At 42.1% G+C, this 18,165-nt stretch overlaps 1 protein-coding gene across 12 annotated transcripts in view; it reads left to right on the top strand.

Moving 5' to 3' along the window:
* The window catches only part of LOC126501495 (cytidine monophosphate-N-acetylneuraminic acid hydroxylase), a 99,879-nt gene that overhangs the window by 58,133 nt on the left and 23,581 nt on the right, over positions 1-18,165 (top strand). For all 12 annotated transcript variants that reach the window (XR_007591693.1, XM_050142180.1, XM_050142174.1 and 9 more), the window contains 4 exons: positions 2,334-2,481; positions 2,856-2,937; positions 3,851-3,988; positions 7,519-7,654. Coding sequence is in view for 11 of the 12 variants with exons in the window: in XM_050142180.1 (XP_049998137.1) it covers positions 2,334-2,481; positions 2,856-2,937; positions 3,851-3,988; positions 7,519-7,654 (504 nt within the window). In the remaining variant the exon portion in view is untranslated. The remainder of the gene's footprint in view (positions 1-2,333; positions 2,482-2,855; positions 2,938-3,850; positions 3,989-7,518; positions 7,655-18,165) is intronic.

The raw sequence follows: 18,165 nt of genomic DNA, 5'->3' as shown, positions 1-18,165 counted from the left end.
GGCAAACCAAGCTTTGCTTGTTTGTTGCAATACTTTTACCCTGAACCAGTTCGTGGAGCTGCAGTTGTCTCACCTGAAGCTTGCAGCAGCCCTGGGTGCGCATTTTGTAATAACCACCATGTGTGGTGATGATTGTATATAGCTTGCTGTAGCAAGCGAGACTGGCGGTGATATGGAGATATATGATTGCATTACACACCAGTTGCCCAGGTCTTAGAGAGACGCCTTCTGTTGGACAGCCCTGAATTTGGGGTAGGGTAGGAATAAGAACTTTAAACGTCATTTGGTTAAGCTACTCTCTAGCGGTGGGCCTGAAGAGCCAGTTGAGGACCAGTGTCAGGGCCTCTCAGGGAGAAGCTGTTAGACGCTGAGGATAGGGTCCTAAACACCCACTGAGTACCGATTAGCTGGGTGCTTGCCCGTGGAAAACTGCCGACGCGGGTGACATTTCCCCTTTTCGCTCCATCTCCATAACCAAACCCTTGTCACTTGGAATCTTTCCTGGTTAATTAATAACCTCCGAGGTCATTTCCCCCAGTCCTACTGTCTGATCTCTACTTTTTGAATGAGACTTCCCTGAAGTATAAAAGTGAAGGGAGGAAAGAGTGTGGAGCCCTCAAAGGAAGGTGATTTCATAACAGTAAGGATTATCATCAGTTAGGAAACCACTGTGTTATTGGTTACTTTTCTGCTGCTTTCAATAAAACACTGGGACCAAGGCAGCTGATAGAAGAAACAGTTTATCTGAGCTTATAGTTCCAGAGCATTTGAGTTCACCCTAGGTGGCCTGAGGAGTCGACTATTGCCATGGTTAGAGCTGCAACATACTAAACCGGGAGCAGGAAGCAGAGAGAATGCCCTGGTGACATACTTCCTCCTGAGGCCACACCTCCTAAGCCTACCCCAACTGCTGCCTACTAGGGACCAAGTATTCAAATGGTCAAGACTCTGGGGACATGTTCTTTCATGCCACTATAGCTACAGAACGGTAAATAAGCCTCCTGGGGGTCATTTTTTCCCTCTCATCTTTATGGTGCAAAGTCTGTTTTCTGAACTCAGAGATTAAAGGCAAGTCAAAAGAATTCTGGAATTTTTAAATCTTTTGCTTAGAGAAGAAAATCTGCTTTCTCCCCATTTCTCCTCCCCAACACACAGGAATATTATCTTAGTACAGGGAATATATAGTGACATACATATTTTGTTTGTGCATACGGGATTATATTTCATTTTATATGATAGTCTGGTTCTTTTATGTATTTGTCTGTAGGAGATTGTAGGCACGTGGTACCATGCCCAGAGTCTAGTCTGATTCTGAAACAGAAACTGTCTTCTAATGGAAGCAGTGCTAGGTTTGGCCAGAAAAATAAGTTTCAACACCAGTTTATGGTTTGTATTACTTGTACATTTGTGACTATGTTTTTTTTTTCATCTATAAAAAACAAAATCCCGAGAGAATACAATAAGAACCAAATGACCACTGGCCATGGTGACTCATGCCCCAAATCCTAGTACTCAAGAGGCTGAGTCAGGAGGATTTTTAGGAACTGAGGTCAGCTTGGGCTACACAAATGAAACCCTATCTCAACCGAAACAAGGAAAACGCCCCCCCCAAAAAAACAAACAAACAACAACAAAACCCACAACAGAAAAAGAACTCAAATATGTGGAAACACCCATGATAGAATGGGTACCTAGCCCTTTGTTCATCCTTCTACCATACCCAACAGTGCTACATAAAAATCTCCTGTCATGAATGCTCAATAGAAATGCAAATTGCCTTCATGTATTTAAGCAGTTCCATGGACCCGGATGACTAGTTACAGAGTTGAGACTACGTTAACCATCTCCATTAAATTTTACTGTATGGCCTCTCTGGGTCCGGCAAAGGATAAACAAAGTCAGCATAGCTTTCTGCCTTTGGAGAACATGGCGGAGACCCACAGGCTCCTCCTGTCCTGTGCCATGTCCTCTGTTTTACTGAGAGCTGCTACTTAGGAAAATTATGAAGACGTTCATCTTGCAGCAACGTCTGCGTGACTCTCTCTCTCTGAATCCCGCCACTCCTCACCTCATCCGGCCTCCCCATTCAGAGCAGTGCTGCTGTGGAATGCTGGACTCACACACTTGGCTCATGTCCATTCCACCATGGATGTTCTAGCCGGGAAGTGGTGTCTCCTGAGATGTTGCCGTGACTGTGAGAAGGAACCCGTCTCTGAGCTCTCATGAAAGGCTAATTTATAACTGCTTCCTTTTCAGTCATCACGTTGCTTTCTTCCTGGTGAATCCCATTTTTTTTTTTTTAACATTTTGCTGTTTCCACCCCTCTGACCTAGTTATCCCACTCTGAAGCTGCTTTCCCAGAGACGGCCAGACATTCCCATTTATGTTGGTGACACAGAAAGGCCTGTGTTTTGGAATCTTGACCAGAGTGGCGTCCGGTTAACTAACATCAATGTGGTACCGTTTGGACTATGGCAGCAGGTTAGAGATCTGTTTTATTATGCTTTCTGAGGTGATGTTTAAATGTATAGATAGTGGCCCATATTGTCTGTACATGGAGCGTGATAAATTAAAACCTGTATTCAAGCTTCAATTTTGGACATAACTGCATTTGCTAAAAGATTTCCTTCCTATTTAGCAAATGTATGACCTTATAAAACAGGCTAATAAATCCAGTTCTGCATAAAGTACGGTTTTTTTTTCTTCCTTTCAATTCTGATCTGATTTACCAATCTTTCTCAAAATGTCAGCCTTCTCGATATTAAATCAAGGTGGAACTGCCTGACAGAATTGGTTTTTTTTTCTTTTTCTTTTTTTTCTTTTTTTTTTTTTTTTTTTTTTTTGTCGGATTGCAGGTAGACAGCAATCTCCGGTTCATGATCTTGATGGATGGCGTTCATCCTGAGATGGACACGTGCATTATCGTGGAGTACAAAGGTGCCTTCCCATCCTTGCAAGCAATGGAAAATGAGGCATGCCGTGGGTAGGATGGCTGCTGTCTGAAATCTGTTCTCATCTTCTGCCCTTGCCATCTAAGAGAACACAATGTACTATGCTCTTGTCTTAGGAAAATGAATCCTTTAGATCTCCCCCCCCCCAATGAAAACTTGTCAGTATTTAGGAGTCTGTCGTGACAAGTACATAGCTTTTAGCACAAGGGAATGAATATTTACATTGTTTCAATGCTATCGTTAATTTATTGTTGATTAAATGTTATGAGTCCCTTTCATCATATAACTGGGTGTGGTGGTACACACCCGTGATCCCAGCAGTTAGAAGCAGGAAGGACAGAAATTCAGGGTCATCCTATGATAAATAGTCCAGGCCACCCTGGCCTCTATAAGATCCTGTCTCAAAAGAGCAAAGCAAAGCAGAGCAAAACAAAATGACAGGATTCAAAATCCTATCACTAGAAAACTTCATCATGAGCGAGGCCTGGCCTTAGTTATACAGTCATCATTTGGAACATCATTGTACATAGAATTTGCCAGAAATAGGGGCATCTCTGTTGACTGGGATCCGTAGCTTCAGCATCTGGAGACAGTTAGGGGAGTACCCTGTGATCCACAGTGGAATCAGGCTGATGATCCATTAGGCATCCAGAACCCATCCAGCCCGAGGGATAAACTGCTCCACTTGGATATCAGAATGCTGTAAAACTCCAGACTCTTACAGCTTCCTCTTTGTGTTTTGAGCTTTCTGTCTGTTTGTTTAATTTGTTTGGGTTTTGGGAGGACATAACAATTCTTCTATAGTCAACTGAATCAGATTATATAGACTGCACTGGACAACCATGTTGGCTTGGCCATCCAAACTGGACTGTTTCAGATTTGATATTGTTTCTGCACAGGTCATAAAATCCTCAACACCGTGGACTGCACCAGACCCAATGGGGGAAGGCTGCCTGAGAAGGTTGCTCTAATGATGAGTGATTTTGCTGGAGGAGCATCAGGCTTTCCAATGACCTTCAGTGGTGGAAAGTTTACTGGTAATAATTTATATCCTAGTGATACTGGTTATCGGGAATGGTGCTTGGACAGATGCCATGAGAAAAAGTACAGAAATAACTGGCGTACGGTTCCTGCCCAAAGGGGCATGCGCTCTGTTACAAAGCCAGACTTATGTACCACAGACACTAGACACTGAGGTTTCCAGCCTAGAATGCAATGGTTGAGTGTGCAGGGGACGCTAGTGTGACGGAGCTGAGTGCGCGCTTGGGGGCGGGGGATTCTACAAGGAGCTAAGAAAGACAGTCACCTAGTATACACTGTGGAGCCCAGGGAGGGACCAGGAAAGGACGGCATGGGTGACTCCGGATGAGGTCAAGAATGCAGTGCGTGGGATTCAGTGTGGATGCTTCCCCATGGTTCTGTGGAGTGTTCGAGGGTGGCAGAGCCAGAGGAGGAAATTCTGCAGTGTGGACTCCCACCCTGGAGCTTTCTACTCTGGACCCAAGGGTAGTGCTGGGATTTGTATGAGGCAAGTATATGTGTGAGAGAGCTTAGTTTTGATCCTTGATACAAGCCCCCAAAGTTCCAATAGCTTACGATGTTGGGTAAGTGAGCCTCCTGATGCAATGTGACCCAAATGAAGCTAGCTCCCTCGGCTAGTTTACTGCCTCCTCCTATGCGTTTGTATCCGCTGCCTCCCAAGGTGTGTGGACTCAAAGAGGGAACATTTTGCCGGAAAGAGTTAAAATACAGTTAAAGGCAAATATAAGAGAGGCAAAAATATAGTTATGGAAAGTTGACTGGCATAATTCCGTGTGTGTGTGTGTGTGTGTGTGTGTGTGTGTGTGTGTGTGTAATACAGATACATGTGTACAAAGGTCTGGTATATAAAAGATGTTTATAGTGACTATGTCAAGTTGAGTGTAATTTTCATTTTTTCTGTTTCCTTATCTTATCTACCAGACTTCAATTTCAAGAGTTAGAGAACCACACCCTGTTCTTCCCTGACCAGTTGCCTCCCAGTGTGCTCAGTTGGCCCTTTTGCCACCTGCTACACCTGCTAGTGTCCTCAGGCTAACACTCCTGGTCTACCCCTGGCCCAGCTTGTCATGTTGACTATTTTCATTCCTCCTTTTGGTAAACTCCACATGACCAGCAATCTCCCATGTTTCAACTACCGTCTGTCTGTTCCCTGACTGCCCTGTCTAAAGGTGACCATGTCACCCTGTCGGGATCCAGCCTAGACAGGTTCGTATGTTCCAGGGTAGGAGTGTATGGAAATGTTAGGCAGAATAGACAGAGATATGAAAGAAACACAGAGATATAGGAGAGTACCAGGAGAGCAACTCAGTGAATACTGAATCTGCCCACATTTATTTTCCATATGCTTTTATACCCCAGGACAAAAGGGCGGGGTGGGCGGTGGGGGATAAGAAAGCAAAGACTGCTTTAACATGACACAAAGGACAACCAGAACAGTCACTTGCTTCAATACTTGAGACATCAAGTCACTATTTCCCGAGTTAAGCATTCTGATGCTTGGGCAGGATACGCAGTGAATACACCCTAGACCAAGTGTCCTGTAGGCAACCACTCCCTGTGTCAAACCTGAAGCAGGAAAAGGCTTGAATTCTCCTACCTTTGGTCAGGGTGGAGTGCATCCACCTCTATGGGCCATCTTAAAGTCTGAAACACCAAGTAACCACACCCTAGGTTGGAGTTTCTTGTTTGTGGCTGCACCTGTTGCCAACAACTTTGAAAGAGGAAAAATAAGCTCAACCTCTCTGACCTTCAGTCAAGGCGGGAGAGGACTCACATCTGTGGGCCCCCACCCCACCCCACGTCAACACAGACACTCCCTGCCTGCCTTGTCTAACGTGACCATGCCACCTGAGCTCAGTGCAGACTCGCCCCACCGTACAGCCCTGCTATACTATCCACGTCACTTTATACACTTGCTTTATCTCACTTTATATAATTGCTTTATTTCCCCCTTTGAAAACTGGTTTCTTTCACTAGGATAAAGATTCCTTGGGATCACGTTCCATTTCTTGCTCATAAGATTTACCGTCTTATTCAGTACTGCACGCTTAGTACCCCCCAGAGCTCCTCTGGAGCGTAGACGGTGTGTAATAAACACTGGGAGGGAGCGAGGGGAAGAGAGAGCGGGAAACTGTGAGGTGTCTATCATGAGTCCGTTGACAGAGGAGGAGACGGAAGGTAGCTCACTTACTCAATTCTGTAAGTAGTGGGCTGGGCTTTGATGCTAACTATGACTAACAACCAAACTGGTGATTTTCGTCACTGTGAGTTGTCAGGTTACAAGAATAGAGTTCAGTTTTATAATGTACCAGACACGTACACACTATTAAAATGTTAACGACTATAGAAGTTACAGTGTATATAGAATGAACTTCCCTGTATTAAACTAAAGTCTCCAAAAACATAACAAACAAGAAGCAAGCTTGGGACCCGTGGTTGGTCTCCTGGTAAATAATCAAAATTTGCTAAATCAAACTGAGGACACATCTCCATTATCACAGGGATAACTTTCCTTCTGTCTTACTTGTCCCTCCATTTTTTCACAGCAAGTCCCTGTCCAGTAGAGCAAGATTTAGTAAATGTTTCCATTTGTGAACTCTTTGTACCAGAGAAATCTTTATGCAGCCTTGAGCATATAAGTATCTAAAATCAGGATGCAAGTCAACTATCTGCTGATAATAAATTATAAACAAATTTATATTAAAACAATTCTTTGCTACACATATAATTTAGTATTTATTAAAGATGAAGTAAATGTTTATGCTTCAAATGTTATGCTTACTTATTTACATTAAGAATTTAATCTTGGCTGAATATTTGATACAGTAGATGTGGGGTGTCTCCAGCAGTCTTCAAAGTTGATTGATATTTTGATTTTATGACCAATTCTGAGAAATCCATTCACATAAATGTGTATTGCCATACAGAATTATGATTAGGTCCATTTCATAAGTTTTTGGAAAGTCTATCCTAATCTCAAGTCAAAATTCTTTGAACTCTTAAATTCTGTGAAGCTCAAGTCAACAACTCAAACAGCAATTTTAAATATCAAACACCCTAGTACGATAGAATCCAGAGATACACTAAGAGAATATGAAGTCTTTGTCTTCCACAATTAAACCATTCTGTTTCTATGAGAGCATAAAAGGTGGCGTGTGCAGTAAAAACACACAGTTCATAGCATGCGGTGGTTTTGAATGTGAGCCAAGGACACACACAATTGATTGTGTTGTGATGTGTGATGGCATGCCCAGTGCAAAGCATACCTGGTATGTGCTCAGAACCAAGGCTTCAGTGACATCACATGATGAGCTGTGATGTCACACGGCACAGCACAGGTGAGCAGTACCATTATGTGCATTTTTTTAAAATCAGAAACCTCACAGATGTTGATTTTCTTGTGAATGCCACATTAAGTTATACATCCTGTGTTGGGTTACAGCCCAGTATAAGAAGCTGGGAACTAGGGCATTCACTTTCAAAGATTGATGAACAGAGAACGCTAACCTCAAACATGTCCTTTCAGAGGAATGGAAAGCCCAGTTCATTAAGGCGGAAAGAAGAAAGCTTCTGAATTACAAAGCCCAGCTGGTGAAGGACCTGCAGCCTCGGATCTACTGTCCCTTTGCTGGGTATTTTGTGGAATCGCACCCATCTGACAAGTAGGATTCTGAGCTTCATTCCGTATTATACACTTAAGTTAGTGTCTGTCAGGATGAATGACTTTGCTATGTGTGCACTGTGTAATGAGAAAAAGATTGTGCTAATTCAAAACATCTATGTGTGGGTGTGTGGGTGCATGTGCATGTGTCTCTGTGTGTGTCTGTATCTCTGTGTGTGTCCGTGTCTCTGTGTGTATGTTAGTGTTTGTAGGTCAGAGTGCGTGTGTATGTGTGAGGAGGTTAAGGCTTGGGAACAACCTTGGTCCTCTGTGACATCCACCTTTTCCTGAGACAAGGCCTCTCACTAGCCTGGAACTTCAAAGAAGGCTAGGCTAACTGGCCAGTGACGTCTCTGTCCCCACAGCACCTGGAAGACAAGTGCCCGCCACTGAGTCTGACTTTTTTTCACAAGTTCTGGGTTAGAGATCTCTCTGGAAGGCAGGAGGCAGCCAACAGTTATTAAACATGCGGCGGGAAGTCAAGTGGGGCCTTTAACTAACTCATCGGAACAATTCTCCCTGTGAGAAAGTGAGGAAGGCTTTGTACATTCGCTGGAGAGGGCGAAAGACCAAGAGCCGCCCTGTGAGAGGAGGAGCCAACATTTGCCTGGCTCTAAGCTCTTTCTCCACTGCATCTCAGGGTAGGGAAAGGAATGAGTGGAAGAGGGAAACGTTTCGCTTTCCTTACGATTTCAGAGAGTTAGGCTTTGTGGTGGTCGGAAAGAAAACGGCCCCCATAGGGAGTGGCGATATTTACGAGGTGTGGCCTTGGTGGAGGAAGAGTGTCACCGTGGGGTGGGGGTGGGAGTGGGGGCGGTGTAGCATAGCAGGGAGAGCTGGCAGTTTGGACTTTGGAAATATAACAGGGGAACCCATGGCTGACATCACCTGAACCCCAAATGCCTGTAAACAGGACACCATCTGAGGAATATACAAGTGTTACTGCTTTTGTTATTTTCTTGAGACAAGAACTTCCTATGCAGCTTAAGCTAGCTTTAAACTTGTCATCCCCCTGCCTCAAACTCAGAAGTATTGAGGTTATAAACCTGTACTACCATACCCAGCTTTGAAAGTTATTTTTGGAAGTCTAGGTAATTAATAGGCATACAACCCTCACATAATATCAGGAATATGGGAGGTTCCCAGGAAATATTTTTTTTCTTTTCTCTCTTCCTTTCCTCTCTTGACTCTTTACCATAGTTTAAGGGAAAGTACCGAAAGCATCTTTTCTGGACAAACTAACCCTAAGATCAGGGAAATGCCTTCGTTTCCCTGCTCAGTAGAGGATTGCAAACATGCCTGCTGCTACTTTGATAGGGACAAGGAGACGCGGAAGGCGTTAAATCATATCCTCAAGGGTCACTTGTTCTGTCTCAAACGGGAAACACAAGTCCAGTGTTCACAAAGGCAAACTGAGCTGGCCCTGAAGCCCCGGGGAACAAAGCCTTCTTTAGGGTCATAGTGATTTCCATTTCAAGAGCAGAGAGAGAAGCCTGTTGCCCCTTCTTAAGTCACCTCTACTGGCCTCACCCCTTTTCCCTGTTTGCTTTGGGAGACAGGGTCTGATGCCCGTATCCCAGATGACCCGGGAGTTTACAGTAACTCTTGCCTAGCTTCCCAGAAACTCAGATTATGGGAAGGAGCCTCTGGACTTTGTTCTGTTGTTGTTTTTCTTTCGCTAACACTTGGCTCCAGAAAGTAGATGCGATTCTTGGAAAGTACTCGTGCAGCCAGGGAAACCAAAATCCTGGCTTTTCAGTAGAAGGTTATGTTCTACTCAAGTATTATTTGACACTGACAAAGATCAGGACACTTGGGAGACAGAAGGCACTGGGGACGTTCTGGGGAGAACACTCATGAAAATGAGCCAGAAGACTGAGTAAACCCTGGAGCTCAGGCCCTGGCTGTGCTTTGTGACCCTGAGCAGGAAACCAAGCCTCTGGGACTGAAGTACAGAACGGAGCACTGCTCAGGCCCCACGCTGGTAGCTTGGTGGCACACATGTGGCCTCATGCGCGCACATGGTGAACAGAGCTGAAAGGTCCACGGAAGCTTTGAAAGAACTGAGATTGAAACACAGCCTGAAGATGGTGCTTTGGAACTTATAGTGTGACCATGGCCAGAGTGATTACTTGTTTAAGCAAAAATCTAAACTTCCCCAAAGTTTAACAAAAATAAACAAATAAATAAACAAAAATCCAGGTGTTCAAAGAATAGTTTTCAAAGGAACAGGATGTGATCCACAACGACTTAATATCAGAAAAAACAGGAAAACATGTCCTTATCAGGACATGAGGTAAGGCACTAGATAACCAATCCCAAATGACGCAGTTGCTAGAAATATCAGAAAAACATTTCAAACATCTATAAAAGTCACATTTCAACATGTAATGGCCAAAACTGCTGACTGTAAAGACAGAAAGAAAGACACACACACACACACACACACACACACACAGGAGCCAAATGGGAAATTTACATGCAAACTCTACAGTCCATAGCAGCGAATACATGGGAGGACTTCAAGTGCCTGATGGGACTGAGAAAAGCAAGAGGAAGCAAACTTGAATATAGATCAAGAGAAGTCATCAAACCTAAGAAGAAGAAAGAAGACACTGTGACAAACAAGAATAGCTCAGGAGATCCATGGGACAACGGCAAATGTTAGGTATCCACGGAGAGGAGATAAAGACCACGGCATACAAACAAGATGAAAAGTGAGTGGCTAGAGCCAAATCTGATAAACGGCCCAAACTTAGATGCCAGAAGCACAGTAAAGTACCCCAAACAGTATAAACTTGCATCGAAAGAAACCTGGACACTTCAAAACGAAACTACCGAGAAAGAAAGCTGTAGCAATATTAAATGACCTTGATTTTTCAATCGCAGAAAACAATTCAAACAGTTGGACTTTTAATCAGAAAGACAGTGAATTTTTAAAAATGTGTTTACAAAACACATAGAAGAATTGGACCTAGATTTAGGGAAGAGATCACAGGGCAGCGAGTAGAAGAGACATGCTATGGTGGGCCACTGCCAGCAGATCTACCTTACAAAAGCCTAAGGGAACTCCTTCAGATTAAAAAGGAGCAATTGTGAGGGGAGGACAGAAATGTAAATATCTTGACATATTTAACGAACTGCTTTTTTTCGTTAGGTTCTTTAATTTGAAAGCCAAAATATCACACTGACATAATTTTCAGTATATAGAGATGTTACAGGTTAAATGCTATCTCTTCTAAATCCCCATCTTAAAGGACTGAGCCCTGAAGACCTCAAAATAGAATTTGCTTGAAGAGAGGGTCTGTGCAAAGGTAATCCAGTTAAAATGAATTCATGAGGTCAGACCTTAATCCAAGTGATGGGTGTCCTTATGACAAGGCACAGTGTGGACCTAGAGACACATAAAAGGAAGATAATATGGCGAGACAAACATAAGCTAGCCTCGGAGAAGCCACAGGACACAGTCTGTGCTCAGCTCACACAAGGAACCTGGCCTGCTATACTGTGACTTTTGAATGTCCAGTGATAAGAAAAAAAAGGTTTTCTGTTTAACTTCTGTTCTTTAAGCATCACGAGTGTGGTACTTCATTACAGCTGTTCTGTCAAAGAGACTCAACAGAGGTGATGCAGTCTAAGTAGATGTGAGAAGCTTGTATAGAATATTATTATCACCCCGTGAGGAGCAGGTCTATAAGGGATGTGGTTAAAAAACAAATCAACAGGCAGACTAAATAGAATACCAAAAGACATGCAAATAACCCAAAAACCAAAAAGGGAGGGAACAGAGAAATGCAAATAAAATGATAGATGTGAATAAAGAAATATGGATAATTATATTAAATATGAATGATACAGATATGTAAACGAAACCACTTGGGATCTGCTGGAGTAGCCTTGCCCCAAATTTAGCTGCCCAGAACAATCCTGGTCAGCACCCCTATCAAGCTGCCATGATTTCATGGCCCATAGAAAGTAGAGATAGAAGAAAATCACTGTTTCTTTTAAAAATAACAAATGACAGAGATTAGAGTGGATAAAAGAAAAAGATCAAACTATGCTTATCCACAAAACAAAAATCTGTTTTAAATGTCATAGCACAAATATGAGATAAAACGGCTCCAAGAAGCTGGTGCGGAAGAAGAAAGCTGGACCAGATGGATGTAGGCTTCAGAACAGGGTGCATGAGGGCTCACAATGAGAGCAGTCAGCTCCCTGAGGCCGGCTCGCTCAGGAGACAGAATAGTCTGAGACGTATGCACTGGACATCAGATATGTAAACACGCTGATAGAACCGAAGGGGGGAGTCGAAACACACAGTTGCAATCGGAAGCCTCAGCTTTTTCCTTCCAGTGTTTTTGGATGAACAAGAATTCAGAGAATACCTAGAAAGATGCACCACCATAAACCCTGTGGATCTGATTGACATCTATGAAGAATTCAGGCCAGGGTAGCCGAACGTAGGATTTTCAAAGTCATATCAAGCACCCACCAAAGCAGCCCATATCCTGGATCCCACAATAAACCTTAACCGAGTTAAAACAAGTCACACTCAGCACGTTCTGTGATCTTAACGGAATTACACTGGAAGTCAAAAGAACTGCCCTATTTGTCTCCAATGCCTGGAAACTAAACAGCTTCTTGGTGCTCTGTGGGCCAAGGAGAAGGTCTCAGGGAAGTTGGTAAGCATTTTGAATGAATAGCAAAGGCTAGTGCAGTTTCACGGTATGTGGAAAAAAGCAGGACACAGTGGTAGGTACCCACATCTTAGCTACCAGGAGGCTGAGGCAGGAGGAGCACTTGAACCCAAGGTCAGCCCAGACAACATAGTAAGGTTGTCTCAAAACAGAGAAAAGTACAAAAGAAAGAAGATAGTATACACAAGGCCTTGGGTTCAGTCTCTAGCAATGGAAAACTTCTTTTTAAAAAATCTAAGGATATGGGTCTTGGTTCAGTAATCTAAGTAATCTACTGTAAAAGGAAACTTCCAGGGCCTGGAACTGTCACTCGGTGCTAGGACACTTAGCACACCCAAGGCTTGTATTCAATCCCCAGGGCTAAAATCGAAAAAGTTCTAAAGGGAGGGTGAAATAAGCTTACAAGGGAAGGAAGGAATGGAGATAAAGGGTCTGTGTCAGCAAAACAGAAGAAGAAAGCATCCTCCAGGAGTGATGGCTCACTTTTAAAACCTCAGCCCCGGAGAAGAGGACGGCCATGAGTTCAAAGCCAACCTGACTTGCATGAGTCACTAATTGATGAATTATACTTTACCAAAATTTAAAAAAAATAAATTTTTTTCTATCAAGGAAAGTTGTAAGAGAATGCAAAGATTAAGTGCAGTTTGGGAACATACACTGAAAACATACTTGAGAAACAGTGTTCACAGTGTGTGATAAATTCTCGAAACTCAGCAGTCAGGAAAACCTCTCAATAATCATCTTAGCCAAGCCTGGGGGTGCATGCATGTTATCCCAGCACTTAAGAGGCAGACCCAGGGTATTTATAAGATCATCCTCAGCTATGTGAGATAATAATTTCAAAAAGAAACAAAACACAAATTAGCAAAAAACATTATTGTGTGTGTGTGCACACATGCACATGAGCGTACACACACATACATGGCCTGGAAGTAGAGGTCAGAGAAAAACCTTGGGGACTTGGTCCTCTCATATTGTTAGGGTCTTTTCTCCTGCACTGCATTCTAGGCTACCCAGCCCTTCAGCATTCGGATGATTCTCTCGTCTCTGCTTTCCATCTGGCTATAGGAGTGCTAGGGACACAAATTTGCATCACTGCATCTGGCTTTTTAAAAAAACAATGTATTCTTTAGGAATCAAACTCAGTCTAGGTTTGTATGGCAAATAACGAAATTGAGTCATTTGGTTGGCCAGAGCAAAAGGTTAATTTAAAAAATATTCATGGAGGAGTTCGTGTGTGCTACAATGTATTTTATTCATATTCACTCCTGTTTCTCCCGCAAACTCCTCCGAGAACCACCTGCCATCACCCCGGATCAAGTTCATATTTGTTGTTTGTTTAATAGCTCATTAAGATCAATCTGTGCTGTCCATATATTCATGAGTGTGGGACCATGCATGGGGTTATGGTAGATCTATCAAGGGTCACACCTTTAAAGAAACTAATTTTCCCTCCCCCAAAGCATCCAGCTGTTAATAACTCCCCACTCCTCATGAGCCCCTTCCCGCTCCATGCTGAAATGTCAGCTGGCTTAGGCAGGGAACTACAGCTGCTATGTTTATGGGTGCAGTGGTCCTGTCTTTTCTAAAAGACCCTTTTGCTCTGGTTCCCTCCAACCTCTGGTTCTTACGACCTTTCTGTCCCTCTTCCATGATGGTACCTGCTTTAGTCACTGTTCTATTGCTGAGAAGAGACACCATGACCAACACAACTCTTATAAAAGAAAGCTTGTAATTGGGGTTTGCTTACAGTTTCAGAAGTTAGTCCATTATCATCATGATGGGGAGCATGGCGGCATTCATGATGCTAGAGAGGCATCTGATAGAGAGACAGAGAGAGAGAGAGAGAGAGAGAGAGAGAGAGAGAGAGAGAGACTCGCATGGTTTGAAATTTCCCAGAGAGAGAGAGAGAGAGAGAGAGAGAGAGAGAGAGAGAGAGAGAGAGAGAGACTCGCATGGTTTGAAATTTCCCAGTGAAATGCTTTGTTCAACAAGGCCACACCTCCTCTAACAAAGCCATGAGTGCAGTTCTCAAATAGTGATACTCCCTGGTAACAAAACATTCAAAAATATGAGTTTATGGCATCATTTTTATTCAAACATCCACATTCCCTTCCCTGGCTTCCATATTTATAGCCATATCATAATAAAAAATTCATTTAGTTCAAATTCAAAAATTCTCATACTCTTTCATAGTCCGAACACTGTTTAAAAGTCCAAAGTCTCTTCTGAGACTCATGACAATAGATTAACTATAAACCACTATAAAATGAAAATCAAAGAGCAAATCACATACTTCCAACATACAATGGCACAGAATATACATTACCATTCAAAGAGGGAGGAAGGGAACAAAGTGAGAAAATGCCAGATCAAAGTAAGACCTAAAGCCAGCAGGACAAACTCCAGCCTCTGCATCCCCATGTCCGATGTCAAAACACTTTCCAGATCGCCAACTCTTTTCAGCTTTATTGAGTGCGGCATACATTTCTCTCTTGGGCTGGTTCCACAACTGGTTTGTCACTTTCATTGGCAGGTACCCCACAACTCTGGCATCTCCAACATCTTGGGGTCTCCAAGGCAACCCAGGCTTCATCTTTATAGCTTCATGCCATGGCCTTTCTGGAACTTTTTGGAGATGCAAAGACCCTAATGCAACCCTGGCTTCAGATGCTTTTCTTAGCCACAAAGGGAGATTCCATAACTCCTTTCTTGTGTCCTTGACTCTAAAGCCAGGACTGTATAGCTGAAGCTGCCAAGTTCTTTGCCTTGACTGACTGGAATTTGGTCCCCTCCTTCACTTACATTTGCATCGGTTTCCTGTTCTTGATAGGTTCCTTCACTGCTTATGCTTTCCTTTAATTAATTCCTCTACGCAGGTTAGAAGCTTAGCTGGGGAGGATCTCGCCCTGTGACTAATACTCCCTTCATTCCATTTAACATCAGGCTTTTCTTTAAACTTTTTATCCTCTTGAGCCTAGCACTTGGCTCCAACATCATCTCTCCTGGTGCTTTTTGTAAACAGAGACTGCTCGTTCATTTCCCAGATGCCCAGACGCAAATAATCATACCAAAACTATATTAATTAAAACACTGCTTGGCCAATAGCTCAAGCATATTCCTAGCTAGTAATATTATCTTCAATTAACCCCCATTCCTATTAATCTGTGTATCACTATGAGGTTGTGGCTTACCGGTAAGTTTCTAGCGTCCTTCTCCTTCAGCAGCTCCATGGCGTCTCTCTGACTCCGCCTACTTTCTCTCTATGTCTCTTCCAGCCTGGCTATACTCTGCCCTGCTAAAGGCGAAAGCAGTTTCTTTATTAACCAATGATAATAAAACATATTCATAGCATACAGAGGGGAATCCCACATCATCTCCCCTTTTCTGTCTAAATATAAAGGAAGGTTTTAGCTTTACCATAGTAAAATTACATATAACAAAACAGTTACCAAGCAAGAATTAAAATTACAATATTTAGTCTATTTCTATCTGGCAAAATTAAAGAAAATATTCTTTCATCTGTTTTATCTTTGTGAATCTAAAGTTTCATATCTAATTTATCTTTTATCATAACTAAGAAAAACTATAACCATCTGTCTTCAACTCCATCAAAGACTCCAGAAGGATATAATGTTACCTAAGTAAACAGGAAGCACATTGTAAGCAACTTTCAAAACTCTAGAATTGACAGAGACATTTCACTGCCTGGACAGTCATCCAAAGTGCTTCTGTAACATTGGAGCATCCATCTTCAGCCTATAAGCCCATAGTATTTGGCAGATTTTTCCATGAAACAGGAAATTTGAAAGACTGTTTCACTTATATTGGCAGTTTGTCAGTCACTTTCTTCTGTGTCCTGCAGAATGGCAGACTCTTTCATGAAGCAGGAACCCTAAAGGACTGTCTCACCATTTTAAGACAAGTTCAGCAGTCATTTTTCTGTGGTTCTTGCATGTCCAGTTTATACAGTATATCATCAAGTGGTCCAGGTAAGAGCAGTTTCTTGCTCAAATAGATAGCCTTGTCACATTAAAGGCAAATTCTATAATGAGTTTATTCAATGCCCATCAACCTCTCTGAAGTAATTGGTGTTGCCAGGAGCAGATATGTCTCACTGTTGAGGAAAGTTAAGTTCTTAAAACCTTTTAAATGCCATATTCTGCTGTCTTTGAAAGGTTTGAAGAATACCTATCCATCTGAAATATATTTTTGTAATCTGGAAAAACCTAACTAATATGACTATAGTTTGACTATTATAGATGACTATCTATTAATCTGTATTTCTTAATTGTACATTACATTTTTAAATGAACTGCACAAACACAATACCTTAAACAAGAACAAATACATATACACAGTGTAACAAATTGACCTTAAATTTATATCAATAGATTAAGATCTATACCAATGCAAAGTATTCATCTTTATATCATATCTCCCCTCCTTTTTATTTAGAAAGAGATTGACTGTGACAATTTAACCATTTATAATCAATGCCCTTTAAATGAAAACAGACATTTATAAACAATCATTTTAGGAATTTGGGCATAGTTTTCTCCAAACTGCTTCCTGCTGTTCACTGGGCAAATTATTTTTAGGGTCAATGGAGACCTTTCAGGGGGTTTTGTTCCTTCAAACCACATTAGCCTGAAAGGAACCCACCCACAGGTTCTCATCTTCTGTAGAAACAAAAGCAGAGCCTGTTTTTTAAAGTAATATATCCTTAGACTCGAATTTTAAAGTCAAAATACCTTTAAAATATATATGTTGGTTTAGCTTAGCAGCCCCCAGAATCAAATGTCTCTCTGCTGTCAAGAAATTCAAAGAAAACACAATAATATACATAATCCAGATTCTCTGTGCATTTTCCATCTTTACATGACTTTTTATATCACTGTTACTGTCTCTTTAAAGACTATTTTATTTTTTTTAAAGCTATTTACTTCTTATAACTTTCTATACTCTTTTTCCTTTCTCTCCCAAGACTACATACATTTTTAAACACTGTCTCATTTAGAAGTCTTTTATGTCTGAATCTTTTTTGTCTTTTATGTCTGAATCCTAAAATCCTTTTCTGACCAGGAGCAATTTTTTTTTTGAAGTGCTAAGCAGGCTTAGCTAGGATTAATGCTGAAGCTTTGCCTGTTGGCTCTGCCCTGTCTAACAAGGAGGTGGTATGTTTATCACCTCTGCGAGCCATGCTCACCACCCCAACTCCAGGGGTGCAGTGGGTCTATGTCACCATAAAACAATTTTGCCCCATATTGCTCAAAAACCCCATTTAAGTGCTCCATAACAGAATCTCCAAAAAGAGCCAGAGCTGTGCCTGCCACCAGCATGAACCAGGAAGCTGTCTCTCAAAGAAGCAATTTTTGCTGCTAATGATGAGTCAGGAAACCTTCTCTTAAAGGAACTGTGCCTCTGCTCGCTGCCAGCAAAGAGAGCCTATCTGAAAATAAATGTGGCTACCAAAAAGTTGTGCTTGACTCCAGTTTTTATGGGTCTAGAAGCCCTCTTTTTTTCTTAAGCTTTTTTTTTTTTTTAATTTTTTTAGGTCTTATGTGGATCTATGCCCCATGTTGGGCACCATTTGTAAACAGAGTTTCCTGGCTACCCAGATCCAAATAATCACCTAGAAAACAATGTTTGGCCAATAACTCAACCATGTTTCTAGATAGCTCTTTTATCTTAAATTAACCAATTTTTATTAATCTATGTATGGCCACAAGGCTGTGGCTTACCTGCAAGTTTCTAGTATCCTTCTCCTTTGGCAGCTACATGGTGGCTCTCTGACTTCACCTACTCTTTATAT

Source organism: Alexandromys fortis, unplaced genomic scaffold (genome assembly GCF_014885135.2).
Source record: "Alexandromys fortis isolate MF-2015 unplaced genomic scaffold, M_Fortis_MF-2015_v1.1 scaffold_5, whole genome shotgun sequence".
NCBI classification, from domain to species: domain Eukaryota; kingdom Metazoa; phylum Chordata; class Mammalia; order Rodentia; family Cricetidae; genus Alexandromys; species Alexandromys fortis.
The sequence above is the reverse complement of the archived record's forward strand: the minus strand, read 5'-3'. Positions and strand labels throughout refer to the sequence as shown.